Below are 18,153 nucleotides of genomic sequence, written 5' to 3'. Positions count from 1 at the left end.
TTTTAAAAAAAAAATACATTTAGGGGTACTCTCATCTTCCTACTCATATTGAAATGCTGCCCCTCAATGAGGCCAAACTCAGATTCACAAAATGTTTAGAGGTATGCGTCCCTCCACAAAAAAGCACTGTATTTATCTATCATATTTATATCCCACCTTTTCTCCAAGGAGCTCAAGGCGGCACTAACGTTCTCCTCCTCCCCATTTTATCCTCACAACAATCCTGTGGGGAGTGTGACTGGGCCAAGGTGGCCCAGTGAGATTCATGACTGAGCGATTAGGAACGGGGAGAGGAGAGGAGCCACAGCAACACACAGAGGCTCATCGAAACCAGCAGCACATCAAAGTTGCCTCCTGTGGCCTTAAACGTGGCCACAAAATGATGCACACTAAGGCCTTTGGCAGCATCTCTCACCTGGCAGGAAGGATTCATCCCTTAACAGAGGGAACAGGGAGCCCCACAAGACGACATCAACAGCTGACTCAGCATCCTAGATAAAAAGGTTAGGGGGAAATTGGTTCGCAAGTGTGAAGAGGAGGGGCAACAGGCCAGAATAAACTCTAGAACAGAGTAGCAAAGTGTTTCCCAAAAGGAACAAACTCTTTCCATAATATGCATTTAATATTAAGTTTAAATTTTCCAGAATTAACACCGAAGAGACTTCCGTGCCTCTGTTAATCATTTTATCAGAGGGCTCCTTTTTATTATTACAGAGCAATTTGCAAAATTCCTAAATGTAGAAATTTTGCATAGGCTGCTTTATGGCGCATGCACACACACTGCAATCTTTTTACTAATTTATGTCATTTATGTTCTATAACTTTTGCATTTGTGCTCAGTGGGCCATAAACAAATTATATATTTGATTTATCTTGTCAGCAAAAGCCAGCAATAACATAGCAATTTAGTACACATATTCTGTAATAAGCTTTTTATATAAGACAATAAACTTGTGTTCTGAAATGGTCACTGGGAAATACAAATGCACCAACTGAACGGACAGGTGTTCTTGTCCAATCTCTTACTCGAGGCAGGATAGCCTTGTGCATTCTGTGACTCTATTGATCCAAATTGCACAAGAACAGCACTTGGTATAAAATTTAGCATCCAGAGTATTCCAGCTTTTATTATTTCATTTTGCAGTTTTTAGCCCTTCAGGTGAGAAAGCTCAGCAAGCATTGTGCTCATGCATACAGGCCTAAGCCTCAAAAGTCAGAGGTGAGGCCTCGATGGCACTTCAAGCAATTATAGTTCTCTCCCCGTTCTTTGCTTTTCTCCCCTCACTTTGCTTTTTTTCCCCCTCCCCTTGGTCCTCCTGGGACAAGAGCCACATAAAACGATGTGTTGCAAATGGCAAGACCTTGGCTTGGAACCAGTCCTGCCAAAGACAACGGGGGAGGGGGGTGTAGATTCAAAGTAGTGCTAAGGAGATTCTTCACCAGGGCAAACAAAATTGCTTGCACTGATGGAGAAATCTCCCTGCTCCTCCCCACACATGCTGTTGTGGGGGTTCTGGAGGATGAGCGGAGGAATTCCTGTTGCACAAGCAGGATTCATTGTGCTGGCACCCACTAGTGTAACTATTTAGCCTGAAAAATCCATAGTTATTGGATATCCCTCTCAACTCTACCAAGGTCAGTAATGCTCATTTTGCTACACAGGGATTCTTACTTACCCCGGTAAGATAAGGAGTACCCCTTTTGACAAGGGTCTGGTCAATGTAGTTCAGTGGTTTCTGAATAATCTCCAAAACCTCCTCTCCTTTCTTTCCATGAACCAAATGAAGATACAAGGCTGCAGACAAAGCAGGCTAAGAGGAAAGCCAGAGGAGAGGCATGTTAAGGCCCTCTTGTGCCTCATGTTGTGATCAAAAGTAGGTTGCCCTCTCCTAAGATTAGAACTGATACCCTATTTTACAGTGAAAACAATAGTGCATATTGGCAGCCCTGGATAAAAGCAAATATAAAAGCTAGTTTCCCTCCACAATGCCACAATTCAGAATTAACCAAGGACCAGAGAATGAACCTATGCAGGACTGTAAGAAAGGATGTGGAAAGGGAAGCAGGATCGATTCTCACCAGTGTCCCACAGCAAGCTTGGTGCCTGCCCCAGTGGTCTATTCAAAGCCACCATTTTACTTTTAGGTATACAGACACATTGAGCTCCCCTGCCCCCCAGCCAATGGTGCTTACATTATATAGTGGTACCTCGCGTTGCAAACTTAATTCGTTCCGGAGGTCCGTTCTTAACGCGAAACTGTTCTTAACCTGAGGCGCACTTTTGCTAATGGGGCCTCCCGCTGCCGCCGCACCATTTCTATTCTCATCCTAGGGCAAAGTTCTCAACCCAAGGTACTACTTCTGGGTTAGTGGAGTTTGTAACCCGAAGCATTTCTAGCCTGAGGTACCACTATATAAGCTCTTCTCTCTCTCTCTCTCTCTCTCTCTCTCTCTCTCTCTCTCTCTCTCTCACACACACACACACAGAGAGAGAGAGAGAGAGAGAGACTTCATCATAATGACAGACATTTTGCTAGCCAGATTTTATATATTTAGTTCCTGTGTTCAGTCTCTGCAACTCTCATGCTAATGAAGACACAGAACTTGAGGAAACCCAAAGCAGATGAATAGGTGGCTTCCCCACCCCTCACTTAATGATTTTCATTGAGTTTTGTAGGACAGAGTAAAGGACTACAATACAGAAGAGAGTTCAGAGGAGCAGCCTCAACCCCCAGGCACTGGGCAGTTTTAGCTTCCAACCCAATGGCTTTCTTAAGCAAACCCCTTCATCTTCTTCCCTGTAAGTAAAAGGTTATTATTCATTCTATAGGGAAAGTGCTGCATCGGTAAACCAAGGGGGAGGGCAGGAAGTGGGGGAGAAGAAAACCTATGCTCCAAACATTAGGTGTAAGAATGTAAGAAGCCACTGTTTTCCACTCCAGCCTGTACTGTTGCATGCAGCACTGTCTCCTTTCTGCTGCAGTTTGTCTTCTGTCAATAACTAGGTTATTTGTCCTTCTGTCTACTGTGGTGAAATTATGTAATATATGTATTTAACTATGTCAATTACATAGTACATATGTTATTCCACCCCATTAATTTCAATTATGTACTGATGGCTGACTGGAAGCAACAAAAGCAAATACTGACGGTATTTGCTGGATTGATTTCCGTTCCAGACATGGGACAAAAAAGTGCATGTTTGCCATTTCCTCCACCGTTTCTGTTTTTGTCAGAATTCTCCGACATTCCTACTAGGTGACCCACCCTCCATCAACAGGAAGCTTAGAGAAGCACCTTGCACACACACCCAGGGGCCCCTGCAATATATAATCACTCCCCACCAACAAGAACTGGGCATTTTGGAAGGACAATAAACTGAGTCAGAGTCTCATCTATAGGCATCTGGGTATGTAATTAAAGAAAATAAGGCAGCTACTATAACCTTCTCTCACTCTCCCTCACAAACAATACCATCTCCCCTACATGAACTGCAGAAGCAAGCAAATGTTCCCACCATAAAGAAACAGAGCAATGTTTCACACACCTCCAGCTCAGTTGCATCCCATTCAAACAACTGGTTGGAAAAATTGCTCTCATCCTGTCCAAAATCACAAATTTCTTTTCCAGATAAATGGAAGAAGTACCTAGAAGAAAGAGAGCAGAAGAAACTAAGCACTCTCCACTGGGAATATGTGCACACTTATAGATGAGTTTAAAAGACAATCAGGAAAACAAAACTATAGTAGTACTTTCGTTCTATCACAAGGAGCCCTCATTAACCCCTTCTGTTCCTAAACCCAGCATGACTGCCTTGTCACATTCTCTAACTTGTGATGGAGGCTGCTTCACAGAGCTTGCTTTTCTGTGCTCTTATGCTTCACGCACTCCAGTATGAGATGCATATCTTGTTTCTGTGATGTGTGCTGGCATGGCCCAAGACCGCTAGAGTACCAGTGTGGTACAGTGTTTAGAGTGCTAGAGACCTATATGGTACATAACACCAGTGCAGTTAGGGAAAATGTACAATACTAGTTCAAATATATGTTGGAAGTGTAAAGAAAAGGAGGGGACATTTTATCATATGTGGTGGGATTGCAAGGTAATTGAAAAATTTTGGGAAATGATATACAACAAATTGAAGAAAATATTCCATTTAACATTTGTTTAAAAACCTGAAGCATTTTTATTAGGGATTGTAGGGAAAGATCTGCCAAAAAAGTTGAAAAACATCTTCATGTATGCGACAACGGCCGCAAGAGTTTTAATAGCACAAGGATGGAAGACTGAAGAAACCCCAACTAAAGAATCATGGCAAGAAAAATTGATGGACTGTGCAGAACTGGCAAAACTGACATACAAGCTACAGGACAAGGATAACTGTGACTTTAAAGATGAATGGGAACCCTTTACAAAGTATTTGAAGACGCAACAAAGCGAACTGGACTCCTTGACTGGTTTTGAATAAACATTCACAAACTTTCTTGATAATTATTACTTAAATAGTTTGACGATCTATACAACTATGTAACATGCAGAAAACAGCATTTTTAGAGAAATCAAAGACTGGAACTGAGGGAAGTTGGGGGTGGGTGGGTTCTGTGGGGGGAGGGAGAGGGAGGAAGGAAGGAAGGAAGGAAGGAAGGAAAAAAGGGGGAAAATAAGGATGATACATTTCTAGATAATATGTTTTGTTTTAATTTTGAATAAAAAAGTAATTTTTAAAAAAATAGAGTGCTAGAGACCTGTGCCCAAATCCCTATTCAACTATCAAAATCACAAGGGGGTTGGGGGGATGGGATAGCAGTCACTATCTCTGCCTTCCCTTTCCAAACAGGATTATTCTTAGAATAAAATGGGGAAACCCTCGCGTGGGATCCTTGGAGAAAGAGACTGAAATATAAACAGCAATAGAGATGAAGCCTGCCTAACATTCAGCGGGAAAAGATTCCAAAGAGCAGACTCTAGCACTCACAAAATTCCCCATGAGGGGACTGGTGGTAAACCCACAAATTTTGGTGGCGCACGTGTGTCTGATATCAGCATGCTTGGGGCATGCTAATGTTGGACACGGGCGCCACCGGGCATGCTGACATTGGCATGCACACCCCTGGGCACCCACAGTCGCGGGGGCAAGCCGGTGCTGCTGGCCCACTCCACTGGTCTTCCCCACCCAGAACCCCTTCTCCCTCAGTAGCAGTGGTACAGGGTTAACACTATGGAGACTGGCACAGCCCAGCAGAAGGCTGCACTGGCCTGCATGGTGTTGGGAGATGCCACGCAGGCCAGTACAGCCTTCTGCTAGGCGTGCGTTGGTCCCCTCCAGGCAACTTCTCTGCTCGTACTATCAACACCGCTGGAGTTATCTAGCATCACCAGTACCACAGACATTGGACACAACACACAAGTGATGTGACCAGTAACTTGACTTGGAAAGCACACAGGGCATTCAGGGCCTCATACTTACTGGCAAATCGTATTTGTGGAGAAGAGGAAAGACTCTTTTTCCAAGTGCAGAGCTGGCAGCTGGGAGCGGGTGAGGAATGGGACGACATGAGCTGTCAAGGAGGAATATACACAAAACAGAAGTACAGTTTACACACACGCAAGAGAATTAACTATTTTCTAGCAGGTGGTCTTTGCTTGAGCAACTAGGAAAAGCTGACAGGGTGCAGAAGAGAGTTTATAGCAAAATAGTATGTATGTTTTATTATACAGGAGCTGTCATAAGCAGACCCACATTTTTTAATACCAGATTTAGTTGCGTCAAATGGACTCAGTGGTAAAGAACAAACTTTGCACATGAACAGTTTCAGGTTCAACCCCCACTATCCCCAGATACAGATGGGAAAGATCCAATGACAGGAGTGCCACTCAGTCCAGCAGTCAGCCCTCATTTCTGTCCCTAGGCCCAAAGTTTAACTAATGATACCTACCAAACAAACAAACAAAATTGACATTTTGCTAAATTTTTTAAAAATCTCCCTGGACAGCAATTTTACCCAGACAAAAGAGGACTCTGGGGGAAACCAGGCGTATGGCAATCCTAACATTGGGTTCAATGGCAGGTGGGACTGCCAAAGTCCTTTTCCCAGATTCTGGCCCCTTATCTATCTACTGTATCTATCTATCTATCTATCTATCTATCTATCTATCTATCTATCTATTTTTCATCTATCTACAAATGAACACAAGTTAAACGTATGTAAGTTGTGGACTTGCTGTATAGACTAGAGTTCTTCAACTATGGTTTCCCAAAAGTTGCTTGATTAGAACTGCCATCATCCTGAACCACCAACTAAGCTGGCTGGGACTAATGGAAGTTCCAGTCCAACCTCTGGGGACCGGAGGGTGAAGCAGGCTGTTGCAGGCAGAGACTCCTGTGGGGTACCGATTCCACACCTGTGACCACTAATGTAGGTTAGGATTCTTCCATCTCCTCAGCCCCACTCCCCATACATGACAAAGCAGAAGTTAAATGGCTGTCAAATGGAGGATGGTGCAAGCTAGGACCTGAACCAAAGTTACAAGTACGCCTGGACAATGCACCGCCCAGGACTGGTATGAGGGGCAGACTGCAATGGCAGCTTCACTCAGCGATATATCGTGGGTGAAACCGCCATCCCTCCTCAGTCTTTCTTCTACCAGCACCCAGCGCACTAAGGAAGAACAAGTTGCGTCCGGCGCTGGAGGCAGAGGGACTCAGGAGAGGCAGCAGCTTCACCAGTGATAAACCACTGTGTGAAACTGCCACCTCACTCTGCCCTCACAGTGGCGCAGAGGGAGAAACAAGGTGCATTGGCCAGGCGCAATACAGCTTGTTCCTTCTGCCGCTTCTTTAAACCACTTGGCTGAGCAGTGCGCCACTGCCCTTGCCTCAGCCAAGCAGTTTTACAGAGCCCCCAACCCGCCATCGGCTCACCTGAGCCAGCGGCAAGGTGGGGGCTCTGTTAAAGTACTCTCAATCCCCAGCTGAGGGACCTTGATCCTTCTCCTGGTAGGATCAGGGCTGCTTAGATGGGGATGGGAGGCTTTGTACCCTCCAGCTGAAGAAGTCTAACGGAGTCCCCACCTCGCCTCCAGCTTGTGCAAACCAGAGATGGGGCTGGGGCTCCCTTAGACTTCTCAGTTGAGGGGTGTGGGTGAGTCCCTCTTGGTGAAGATGTTCAAAGGAGCGCAGACCTCGCCTCCAGCATGCACAAGCTGGAGATGGGGTGGGAGATCCATAAGCCCCACATCCCTTTGGCTCATGCATGAACAAGAGGGACATGGAGCTTGTTCAGCTGGGAGGTGGGAGCCTTTGCACCAACCAGCTGAGCAGCGTCAATGAGAGCAGTGACAGTTAACCCAGCGCCTCATTGGCTGGGGTCAATGCAGCTTGCTCTTTCCACATTGTGGTATATTGCCAGACCAGGATGCTTGGCCGGTGACAGATTGTGATGTTGAAAACCTGTCATTGCCCAGCCCTAATTATAAGAAAGGAGATTCTGACCAAACATGGAGAAGAACTATCTGACAGTAAGAGCTGTTTGACAGTGGAACTGTTTTCCTCGAGAGGTGATGGATTCTTCTTTCTTGGAGGTATTTGAGAAGGGTTTGGATGGCCACCTGTCATGGATGAGCTGATATTCCTGCACTGCAGGGAGTTGGACTAGATGACCTGGGTTTTGATTTATTATATTTCTATGCCGCTTTTCATTCAAATGAGTCCCAAAGTGGCTTACAAACAATAAATAACATGATTGAAGATAACAGAGCAACATAATTACAGCATAGGGTCTCTTCCAATTCTACAATTCTCTGAATCATAACCAATCCAGGTTAAGGGATGCTAAATTACAGAACAGCAGAGGGTGGAGAAGTCCTTAAAAATCAGAATTCAAAGCGTTAGATCGGGATGGGGGATCCTCAGGCGGAAAATCAATGCTGCTGCATTTTGTTTTTCATTTTCAGTTCATTTCTATTTTACGTCGGAACAGTATCATCCTCCTCCTCATTATAAGAATCTCCCGTGAGCCGCCCGAAGACTGGGGTGTTTCCCGGGAAAGCGGGGCGCGCCCCCCCCCCCGGCACTCACCCTCCTGGGGGACCCACTTCAGCTCCGCAGGGGCGCCGGTGGCTTCGGCAGCCGCCAGCACCTTCAGCGCCCCGGGGCTGCCTTCGCTGAGGAACAGCTTCATGCTCGCTTCGCTCCGCGCCCGGCTCCGCAGCTGATGCAACTCCTCCCGCCGCCCACGTGGCCCGTGGAGCCGGTCGCCCGGACCCGCCCTCCGCACACCCACTCCGGGGCACGCAGGCAGGCAGGCAGGCAGGCAGGGACCCGGAACTACCACCCCCAGCATGCATTGCGCACGGGACGGGAAGTTGTCGCGGCAGACGCGAGAGGGAAAGGAAAGGGAAGCCGAGTCGGAAAAGGAGGAGCAGGCAGGGAGTTTGTGCGCATGCGTACGTACGTACGCACGTGCGTATGCACACGAATAAGCTGATGTGATATAATTTTTTTTAGTTGGGGATTTTAAATTTTTTAAAAAATTAAATTTATTAATTTATTTAACATACTTATTACAAAATATAAGCAAACTATTGCAAGTACATACATACATATATATTTCAGATAAGCGCACTCATATAAAAAAGAGAAAAAGAGAAGAAAGAAGAAAAGAAAAAATAGAGAGAGAAAAGAAGAAAAGTTGGAAGAATTTCTTCCAAATTTATTCTACAAATATCTCAATATGAAAATATTAATAAAATTTAATTGATTGACTTCCATCGTTTACACTGCACTTCCTATATACATTTTAAGCAAGACTGTATCTGTTATTTCGTATTATTCCCCTACAATCTCATTAGATTAGAATATTTGTGCTGATGTGATATCATTATGTGTTTAGATAGATAGATAGATAGATAGATAACATTATCACTAAAAGAAACGTGCAAAAAGCTAGATCACAACATGTCTGATAACAGGCAGGGAGTTCCAAAGTCTTGGTGCTGCCATACTGTATATGGGTCTGATTATGGAAATAATCCCATGCCTCTTTACTGCATCTAATTATGCACATTACCTTCTTGATCTCTTGCATTAATGGCAACAGCCGCTCTTCCCACGCACCATGTGATTCCCAGCAACTAGCTTTCAGAGGCACACTGTCTCTGACGATGGAGGTAGAAAATTTAAAACAGCAGAACATAATGTAAGAAAAAATCAAACAGAAAATGAATGTTAGTGAAGCAGTAGCCAAGAAAACCCAAAAGTCTAGGAAACATGTCTTAGAAGCCATTCCATTAAAAGTGGTGGTCAATTAAGAGGGAGCCTTAACCTTGCACATGACATAATAGCACAAGTGCCTAGTGAGTTTGTATGTCCAGGTTACTTGTTGTTGTTTAGTCGTTTAGTTGTGTCCGACTCTTCGTGACCCCATGGACCAGAGCACGCCAGGCACTCCTGTCTTCCACTGCCTCCTGCAGTTTGGTCAAACTCATGCTGGTAGCTTCGAGAACACTGTTCAATCATCTCGTCCTCTGTCATCCCCTTCTCCTTGTGCCCTCCAACTTTCCCAACATCAGGGTCTTTTCCAGGGAGTCTTCTATTCTCATGAGGTGGCCAAAGTATTGGAGCCTCAGCTTCACAATCTGTCCTTCCAGTGAGCACTCAGGACTGATTTCCTTCAGAGTGGATAGGTTTGATCTTCTTGCAGTCCATGGGACTCTCAAGAGTCTCCTCCAGCACCATAATTCAAAAGCATAAATTCTTCGGCAATCAGCCTTCTTTATGGTCCAGCTCTCCACTTCCATACATCACTACTGGGAAAACCATAGCTTTTACTATATGGACCTTTGTTGGCAAGTGATGTCTCTACTTTATAAGATGCTGTCTAGGTTTGTCATTGCTTTTCTCCCAAGAAGCAGGCATCTTTTAATTTTGTGGCTGCTGTCACCATCTGCAGTGATCATGGAGCCCAAGAAAGTAAAATCTCTCACTGCCTCCATTTCTTCCCCAGATTACTTAAAAGCCCCTTTTCCAGGTAGCCACCAATTTAGCCACTGGATGAGGAGGGCAGGAGGCACACCCTGAGAAAAGTTTCAGGAAGAACTAAGGCTACCCAGGACTTTCACCATAAGGTGGAGATATTCTTTCTCCCCATTCCCCCACCTCTTTGTAATATGCAGAGAGAGAGAGAAAAGTAAAGAGAAATTTACAGCATAAACTTCCAGTGAGCATTTGGAAGCTGTTGTGCATGGGACAGAAACAAGAAAGGATCTCTTGACACCTTAAAGACCCAGACTGCATCCTATACTGATTTACTGAGGGGTGTAAGTAGGACTGCAACACTATGCACACTTACAAGCTCCATTGAATACAGTGGAGCTTACTTCTGAGTAAGCATGCAAACAGCAGCTCTGTAAGACCAACTGAACTGAATGGGGCTTACTTCTGTGTAGACACATATTCATTTTATGGCATAGGTGTTGTGTAGGAGAGTCCACTTCTCCAAATCTGCTAAACAGAATTTTCATGTGGGAGCGCAGAGTGTCTCTGTCGTTGGGCAACTCTACAGTACTCTCTCTAACTTTTACATTGGAAGTTAGGCTAGATTGAAAATGAGTTCTGTTTTAGGCAGGAAGGACTGTGATGATTGACTTTTGCAGAGGCTGGAAGACAATAACTCCGCTAGCTTCCTGTTTGATTCTAGATCTCTGGTTTACAGTTGTGGAGATCAAAGCACAGGGTGTTCGCATGAAAGCCACAGGAGGATATAATAATAGCAAGGTGAAAGAATTGTTTTGGAGTTGTTGAGGGAAAAATGCATTTTTTGCATCATATTTTATATAAAATGACAAAATCCAGTTTTGCTTGGATTGAGATGGGAGACTTTTTATATAGAAAACAAATTAAACTGACATGTGGAAGGCGGATTTCAAAAGCAGGATTGACATCCAGGGAGAATTTGTGAAAGGCGGAGCTTTGGCCTTAAGCAATCAAAAAATCGCGCTTTTTTGGTGTTTTTGTAAAACAGCTCAACAACTTTGGGGTTTGACTAAAAAAAGTTCAACAATTTCAGAGTGTCCTGGTTTTTACTTTTTGAAATGGAATTACAAACTTAGTGGATCAGGAAAATGCTGTGGACATAGTGTATCTTGATTTCAGTAAGGCTTTTGAAAAGGCCCCCATGATATTCTCGTGAGGAAGCTGGTAAAATGTGGGTTGAACAAGGTAACTTAGTTGGATTTGTAGCTGGCTGGCTAACCAAACCCAAAGAGTACTCATTAATGGTTCCTCATCATCCTTGGAAAAAGTGACAAGTGACAAGCCACAGGGTTCTGTCCTGAGTCTGTTGTTGTTCAACGTCTTTATAAATGACTTGGGTGAAGGAATTGAGGGGAAGCTCATCAAATTTGCAGATGACACCAAACTGGGAGGGGTAGTTAATGCCATAGAAAACAGAATCAGAATTCAAAATGACCTTAATAGATTGGAGAACTGGACACAAGCTAAACAAAATGAATTTCAATAGGAACAAATGTAAGGTTCTGCACTTAGGCAGAAAGAATCAGATGCACAAATATAAGATGGGGGACACCTGGCTTACTAGCAGTACTTGTGAAAAGGATCTAGGGTCATTGGTGGACCACAAGATTAATATGAGTCAACAGTGTGATGCAGCAGCAAAAAAAGCTAACACTATTCTTGGCTGCATCAACAGAAGTCTAGTGTCCAGATCAAGGGAAGTAATAGTACCACTCTGTTCTGCCTTGGTCAGACCCCACCTGGAATACTGTGTCCAATTCTGGGTATCACAATTTAAGAAGGATGTTGACAAACTGGAACGTGTGCAGAGGAGGGCAACAAAGATGATCAAGGGCCTGGAAACTAAGCCTTATGAGGAGCACTTGAAGGAGCTGGGTGTGTTTAGCCCAGAAAAGAGGAGACTGAGAGGAGATATCTATAGGGCTGTCACCTGGAAGAAGGAACATGCTTGTTATTTCCTGTTCTGGAGGTTAGGACTCAAATCAATGGCTCCAAGTTACAAGAAAGGAGATTCTGACTCAACATCAGAAAGAACTTTCTGACAGTAAGAGCTGTCCAACGGTGGAGCGGACTCCCTCGCAAGGTTGCGGACTCTTCTTCTTTGGAGGTTTTTAAGCAGAGGTTGGGTGGCCATCTGTCACTGATGCTTTAGCTGAGATTCCTGCATTGCAGGGGGTTGGACTAGATGACCCTTGGATCCCTTCAAAGATTCTATGATTCTCTAATAATGAAACCAGCTTCCATTTTAACAAATCAGCAAGGACACTGAGTATCTGAACATATGCAGAGTGTATACTGTATACAGGGACTCATTTTTCAAATAAATCAATTTAAGGAATGAATTTCTCTGAGCTCTCACCTTTGGTCTCTCACTCACCTCATTCTATTACTTTTTTAATGTTCTTCACAGAGCAACGAGAAATAACAATAGATTTTGGCATTTACATTGAATCCAGTCCAGATTTCCCAAGAATGGAGTTAGTGGCAGGAGCAAAAGGATGCAGCGGACTAAAGACTGCTGTTGGTGGATTTTTGTAGAGGCTGAATATTCTGTTAATGAAACATGAGGTGTATGATTTACAATGCCATGCAAAAGGTCCCTAGTTCAGTCCCTGACATCCACAGGTAGAGCCGGGAATGTATGTTCCCTGCCTGAAATGCTGGAGGGCCACTGCCAGTCAGTGTAGACAATACTGACTCAGTGTAAGGCACTTTGCTGTGTTTCTAGCCTATGATCTGTCTGAACTAAGCCCACTTTCGGTGGGTGTGCTCTCCCAATGAAGAAGGTGTGCCTAGGCTGCAATCGCACAGTGCGCTCTCAACCACATCTGCTTTCGGAAGCATCCTCCACAGACTTAAGAGGGACGTATTGAAAAGACAGCATGCATAGGATTACAACCCTTGTCTTGCTGGTTTCAGCAGGTCTTCTTGCTTCAGTAATAATTTGTTTCATGCACACACAAAAAGGCTACAATCTTTATTTTTAAAAAAGATTTTAAAAACTCCATGTAGGTTTGATTTATGGGGTTGTGGGTCAGAGAGACAGTGCCTCCTTCCTGCCTTGTCGTGGGGCAAGTGAACAAAGCAGCTCGCTGCTGCCGATAGGAAACCATTAACCCCTGCGAAAGCGGATGTGCGATACCTGCGCTTTGTGCTCAGTGCACTGAATTCTTTTAAGCAAGGGAAATGCTTCATCTTTCACACCCCACAGACAAGAGGGAAAGGACAGGAGAGCAGATCCAGGAGCGAAAGAGTCACTCTCGGGAACGTCAGCTTTCGTTGTGATGTGAAGTCAGGTAAACTTAATTCTTATACACAGTTGATCTGGTGCCATGATCTTGTGCTTCTATTATTGTGGATTGGTGGGAGAGATTTATGAATTCAGGTTCTGTCTTCGTCTCTTGAGAATGCAAAGGGATTTCATGAATTGGATGGGTGAAAGGATCCATGAACTTAAATCTAGGAGGTGGGACTCGGTGATTTCTCCTAGCTCCTTTGGAACATTGTGTCACACGTGTCCCCACTTTTATATAAGCAGCAATAAGTTTTAGTGGGGTTAATTTTCTTGGGGTTGATTTTCTTTTATGCGGTCCATTTTCTTGTAGTGAGAGACTTGTGGGGCATAGGGGGGTGCTAGTCTATGGCTTAATGGCAGGCCCATTGTCAGTGTGTCCCTCCCCCATCCCGTATGCTGGTAGCTGGACTGGCAAACTGCCATTTTAAATTTTCCACAGTGCCCCTGATTGAAGCATCTCTTTGCAGGAAATTTAAAATGACAGCTCCCATTTTGCGCTGAGAAATATTGGGGGGGGGGTATAGTGGCAGTGGCATCATTCACATAACAAAAACTACCAAAGAGATACCAGCAATGTCAAAAGTAGGAGGTCCATGGCTTGGCTTTTGAAAAACAGGGGCCTGCAGTACTTAGCTACTTGGAACCACTGCTGTACTTGGTTACAAAACACTACTGTTTGATCATAGAGCTGGAAGGGACCCTGAGAATCATCTAGTCCAACCCTCTGGAATGCAGGAATATGCAGGTGTCCAAAGCCACAACCTGGTCCTTGGCATTATCAGCACCACATTCTCACCAACTGAGCTGTCAAGTTGATGTGTTGTTTCTCTGTACAGCTTCACACCGACTGGAGTCCTTAAGCCCTTACTCACCGAGAGGTGAAAACTTTTGTATAGGGTTAAGGCACCCTGCATTAAAATGGGGGGGGGGGAGTGAGAGGAAACCAACAATTAAAGTAGGAACAGGACTGGCATTAAAAGGCAATTCAGAGAAGCTTCTCAATAGCTAATTAAGAGGCCATTATTACCATTCTACCATGGCTGAGTATCCACCATACATTGAAAGCACATTCTCATCCCCGAAGAATCATGGGAACTGCAGCTTACTCTGCACAGAACTGCAATTCCCAGCACCCTTAACAAATTACAGTTCCTAGGGTTATTTGGCATGGGCTATATTTTAAATGTATAGTGTGTGTAAAGCCTAAATTCAACAGGAAGCAATGAAACAGCAGAACCTGCAAGCAGGAAGCTTTTATTTAAAGACTCATTAGCTCTGAACTATTGCTTTGCCTGTCCACTCTAGGCAGGCTGGCTCAACAAACATGTTTTATGTATTTTTTTTTAATTCCCGTGAATTTGGTTGGAAGGCAGCTGGAGGATAAAATACTGGATAATGTTGTTTGGATGCTCTGTCAAAACTGAGTGAATAAAGGACAGCAATGGCAGCTTAAACCCATTGCCTGTTTGTATGAGTGATTAAGTTGAGGCACCTACTTTGTGCCTCAACTATCACTGGCAATAGAGAGTGGCCCAAGGGTGGACATGAACCTTTGCACTACAGAACAACTGCTTGTTGCATATTTCTCTCTCTCTCTCTCTCTCTCTCTCTCTCTCTCTCTCTCTCACACACACACACACACACACACACAAAATCTATCTATCATCTATCTTTATAGATATTATCTATCTATCTATCTATCATCTATCACTGCCCCACCTGCTCACGCGCATCCCACTTGCACGTGACCACATTTATGCGGGTCACTGTGGAATAAATAAATAGATTGACTTCACCTTGCTGGGAGCTGCTACCCAGAGATCGCTCAGGGCTGCTGCCAGAGTAAGGGAAGGAGGCCTTTGGTTGCCCTCTGTGGCCAGCTGCCACCACCAAGCACACTGGCTTCCCTCAGGTGGGCAGGCAGGCTGCCCTGTGCAATTTCCAGGGTGACCACTCCTCATCTAGATGGAATATGCATAGGTTGGTCTATGAAGAACATGTACCTACGAAGGTTATGTTGGAGAGATGCTGACAAGAAGGATGGTGAGGAATTCCAAGGGGACCGAGACGAAGACAACTCAGCTTTGTTTGTTTGAGAGTCTGGGGCTCTAGAAACTGCCTCCCTGCGATGGTTTTTATGAGCTGAGCAAATCCCACTGGGAACATCGTCTGCTTTGTGTGGCTGTGCACTCACTCTCTGCAATGAGTTGCGGGAGCAGTATTGCTTCCTCTTGCAACAGCTACTTGGACACTCCTGCAACTTTCGCTTTTCCAGGGCCCGGCAAACTGGAAAGCATAAAGGTCACACTTCTGGAGTTGGGGACACTGCCACCTTCTTCTCCAGTCTGAGCAGCATTCTGAAAGCCATATGTACTGGCCCCTAATGGAACCACAGACCTCCAGCTACAAGGCACATGCTGCAGCCTGTCCGTGAGAAGCCCGTTGTTTGCAATAGAGGAGGAAGATCCGATTCTCACTTCCTGAGCCACAGGACTGTCTTTTCCCTGCTTGGTTCTCTCTCAGCTGCATCCGTACAATGCATTTGAAGCACAATACTTCCCCTGTAGAATCCTGGGAACTGTAGTTTGTTAAGGATGTTGGGAATTATAGCACTGTGGGGAGGGCAGTAATGTGCTTTAAATGTCTGGTGTACATGCAGTGGTGGCTATGATATGGTTCAGGGTTTTTTGTTTTCGTTTTTTTGCCGAGGCAGAAAGATCTCAAAAGCAAGTAAACTGACCATTGAAATAATATACTGTTAGCAACTGTGTGTGGCTTGGCGTAGGTGTAGCGGTTAGAGAGGTGTGGGAAACCTGTGGTGCTCCATATGTTGCTCCCATCATCTCCCATCATCCTGGCCACTGCTTGGACCCGTGCCTAGAAAGCTAGGGTCAAGAAGAAGTGTGGATGGACCTAAGTGTTGTGTCTCAGCCTCACCATAGGGTGGTTGGGAGGATAAAACGGGGAGGGAGCCACAACCTCTATAGAGGAAGAGTGGGATATAAATGTAATGAATAAACAAGATGTTTTGGGACAGAGAAGGAGGACTAACTGTAGCCAGTGCTCCAAGAGGGAAAGGCTTAATCTTCAATGCATATTTAAATTATCCTATGGAATTCATTGCCAGTGTATGTATATTATGACTTTTGTAGCACTAGGAAGAAAAGCCTGGACCTATAATCCAATGGTTGCTAGGAATTTCCTGTGCTTTCCTGCAAAACTAAGGGCTTGTCAATAATAATAATAATAATAATAATAATAATGGGATGGGGGAGAATTTCAACTCGGCTTGAACCTACTTAATTTGCACTTTCTGAAACAATCTGAGAACTGAAACACAGGCTTTCTTTGAAATTTGCACTTCCCTTAATTTTACATTGCAGTACTCCAGCCAACTAGTGTGCAAGAATGCATATACTGGGCTAAAATGCACGTTAGTGAAAAAAAGCATACTAGAATTAAAGGGGAAATTGCATTGCAAAATTGCATACAAACAGGTATATAATAGGAGGAAATTAACACTAAAATGCTGGTGGATTTTCTTGAGGACTTTTTCATTTTTAAAGAAATTACAAACTAATGTGGGAATGTGGAGAACTTAAGATTGGAAAAATGAGAGAGAGAAACCAAAATGGACAGAGCCACCCATCACTAGTGATAGAACATCTGCTTTGCAGGCAGAAGGTCATTCGCTGGCATCTTCAGGAAGGGCTGGGACAGAACAGAATGTCCTGCCTACAACCCCAGAGAGCCCTTAACAATCAGTGTAGTTATCCCGAGCTAGATGGACCAATGGTGGATTCAGTATTGGCCCGCTTCCTGTGTTCAACATTCTTAGTAACTAATATTTCATCATGTATATGATGATGGAGTCCAACCAGCTGATTACAGCAGATGTGCCTAAGCGGACTGGCACCTTCTCTGCTCTAAAAGGTATATTTATATTTGTGTGTTTAGCCTCTCAGTGTTGTGCCCCTTTATAGGTGACAACTCAGAGCTCCTTCTGGCACGCAGTCCCTGAAGCTTCACGGCTATCCTGTTCTGATGAGATGCTTGCAGGGCGGCGGCTACTGGAAGGGTTCAACCTCCGCCAGAGCACACCATCGCTGGACAACCCCTCTGGCGCTGTTATGCTGCAGGCCCTCTACAACTACCAGTATAAGTCTGAGGATGGGAGGCAGGTGACCATTGAAGAAGGCGAGATCTTCCAGCTTATGCACAAGGCCAATGAGGACTGGTGGCAGGTGCGGCGGCTTGGTCAGCCCAAGCAGAAGCGACCCATCTTTGTGCCTGCCACCTACATGATTGAAGTGCCCCCTGGCACAAGGACAGCCTGCCTGGAAAATACTACACAGCATCCTGGCATCAACACAGAACAAGATGGTGGCACTGGTGAGTTTTTGGGGAAGGACCAAACAATGAGAAGCCAGGCTGGCATGCCAGTTGTAGACATATTGTAGACAAAACTGCTAGAATTTAAATAGAAATGCAACACATCTCACCATAGTGGGGAAGAATTTGACCTGTGTGTCTGCCCATTCAGCTGTCCAAGTGTTGTTGGCGATGGGAAATTTTAGGCCCTTGCTCTCCCTTCTTATTGGTCTTTATGTTTAAGCTAGACTTGGACTGGACAGTCACATAAAGGGCACCTTAAAAGAGAGGACTCTCCTCTGACACACCTTTAAAAGAGGACTGTCCCCCTTATTGGGGTGGTTTGCAGGACCTCCCAAGTGAGGACTGTGAAGCAGTCACACATTCCCCGCAGCCATGGCATTGCTCTCCTGAGAATCCCTACTCACTGGGGTGATGGGAGCTGGAGTCCAAT

General features: G+C 44.7%; 2 protein-coding genes across 4 annotated transcripts in view; one reads left to right on the top strand and one right to left on the bottom strand.

The window, feature by feature from the left end:
- The window catches only part of MARS1 (methionyl-tRNA synthetase 1), a 28,360-nt gene extending 20,124 nt beyond the window's left edge, over positions 1 to 8,236 (bottom strand). For both annotated transcript variants that reach the window (XM_081851716.1, XM_081851717.1), the window contains exons 1-5: positions 8,078 to 8,236; positions 5,468 to 5,558; positions 3,548 to 3,647; positions 1,677 to 1,811; positions 416 to 491 (exon numbers count right to left, since the gene is read on the bottom strand). In XM_081851716.1, coding sequence (XP_081707842.1) covers positions 416 to 491; positions 1,677 to 1,811; positions 3,548 to 3,647; positions 5,468 to 5,558; positions 8,078 to 8,180 — 505 coding nt within the window. In that variant the 5' untranslated portion in view covers positions 8,181 to 8,236. The remainder of the gene's footprint in view (positions 1 to 415; positions 492 to 1,676; positions 1,812 to 3,547; positions 3,648 to 5,467; positions 5,559 to 8,077) is intronic.
- Positions 8,237 to 13,026: 4,790 nt separating this feature from the next.
- The window catches only part of ARHGAP9 (Rho GTPase activating protein 9), a 32,934-nt gene continuing 27,807 nt past the window's right edge, over positions 13,027 to 18,153 (top strand). The window contains exons 1-2 of one of the 2 annotated variants that reach the window (XM_081851725.1): positions 13,027 to 13,329; positions 17,312 to 17,720. In XM_081851725.1, coding sequence (XP_081707851.1) covers positions 17,378 to 17,720 — 343 coding nt within the window. In that variant the 5' untranslated portion in view covers positions 13,027 to 13,329; positions 17,312 to 17,377. Of the gene's footprint in view, positions 13,330 to 17,285; positions 17,721 to 18,153 lie in introns of both variants that reach the window. The other variant, XM_081851726.1, reaches the window with a different exon arrangement.

This window comes from Podarcis erhardii, assembly GCF_964252035.2.
Source record: "Podarcis erhardii genome assembly, chromosome: 2".
Classification (NCBI taxonomy): Eukaryota; Metazoa; Chordata; class Lepidosauria; order Squamata; family Lacertidae; genus Podarcis; species Podarcis erhardii.
This window is presented reverse-complemented; position numbering and strand designations above follow the sequence as displayed.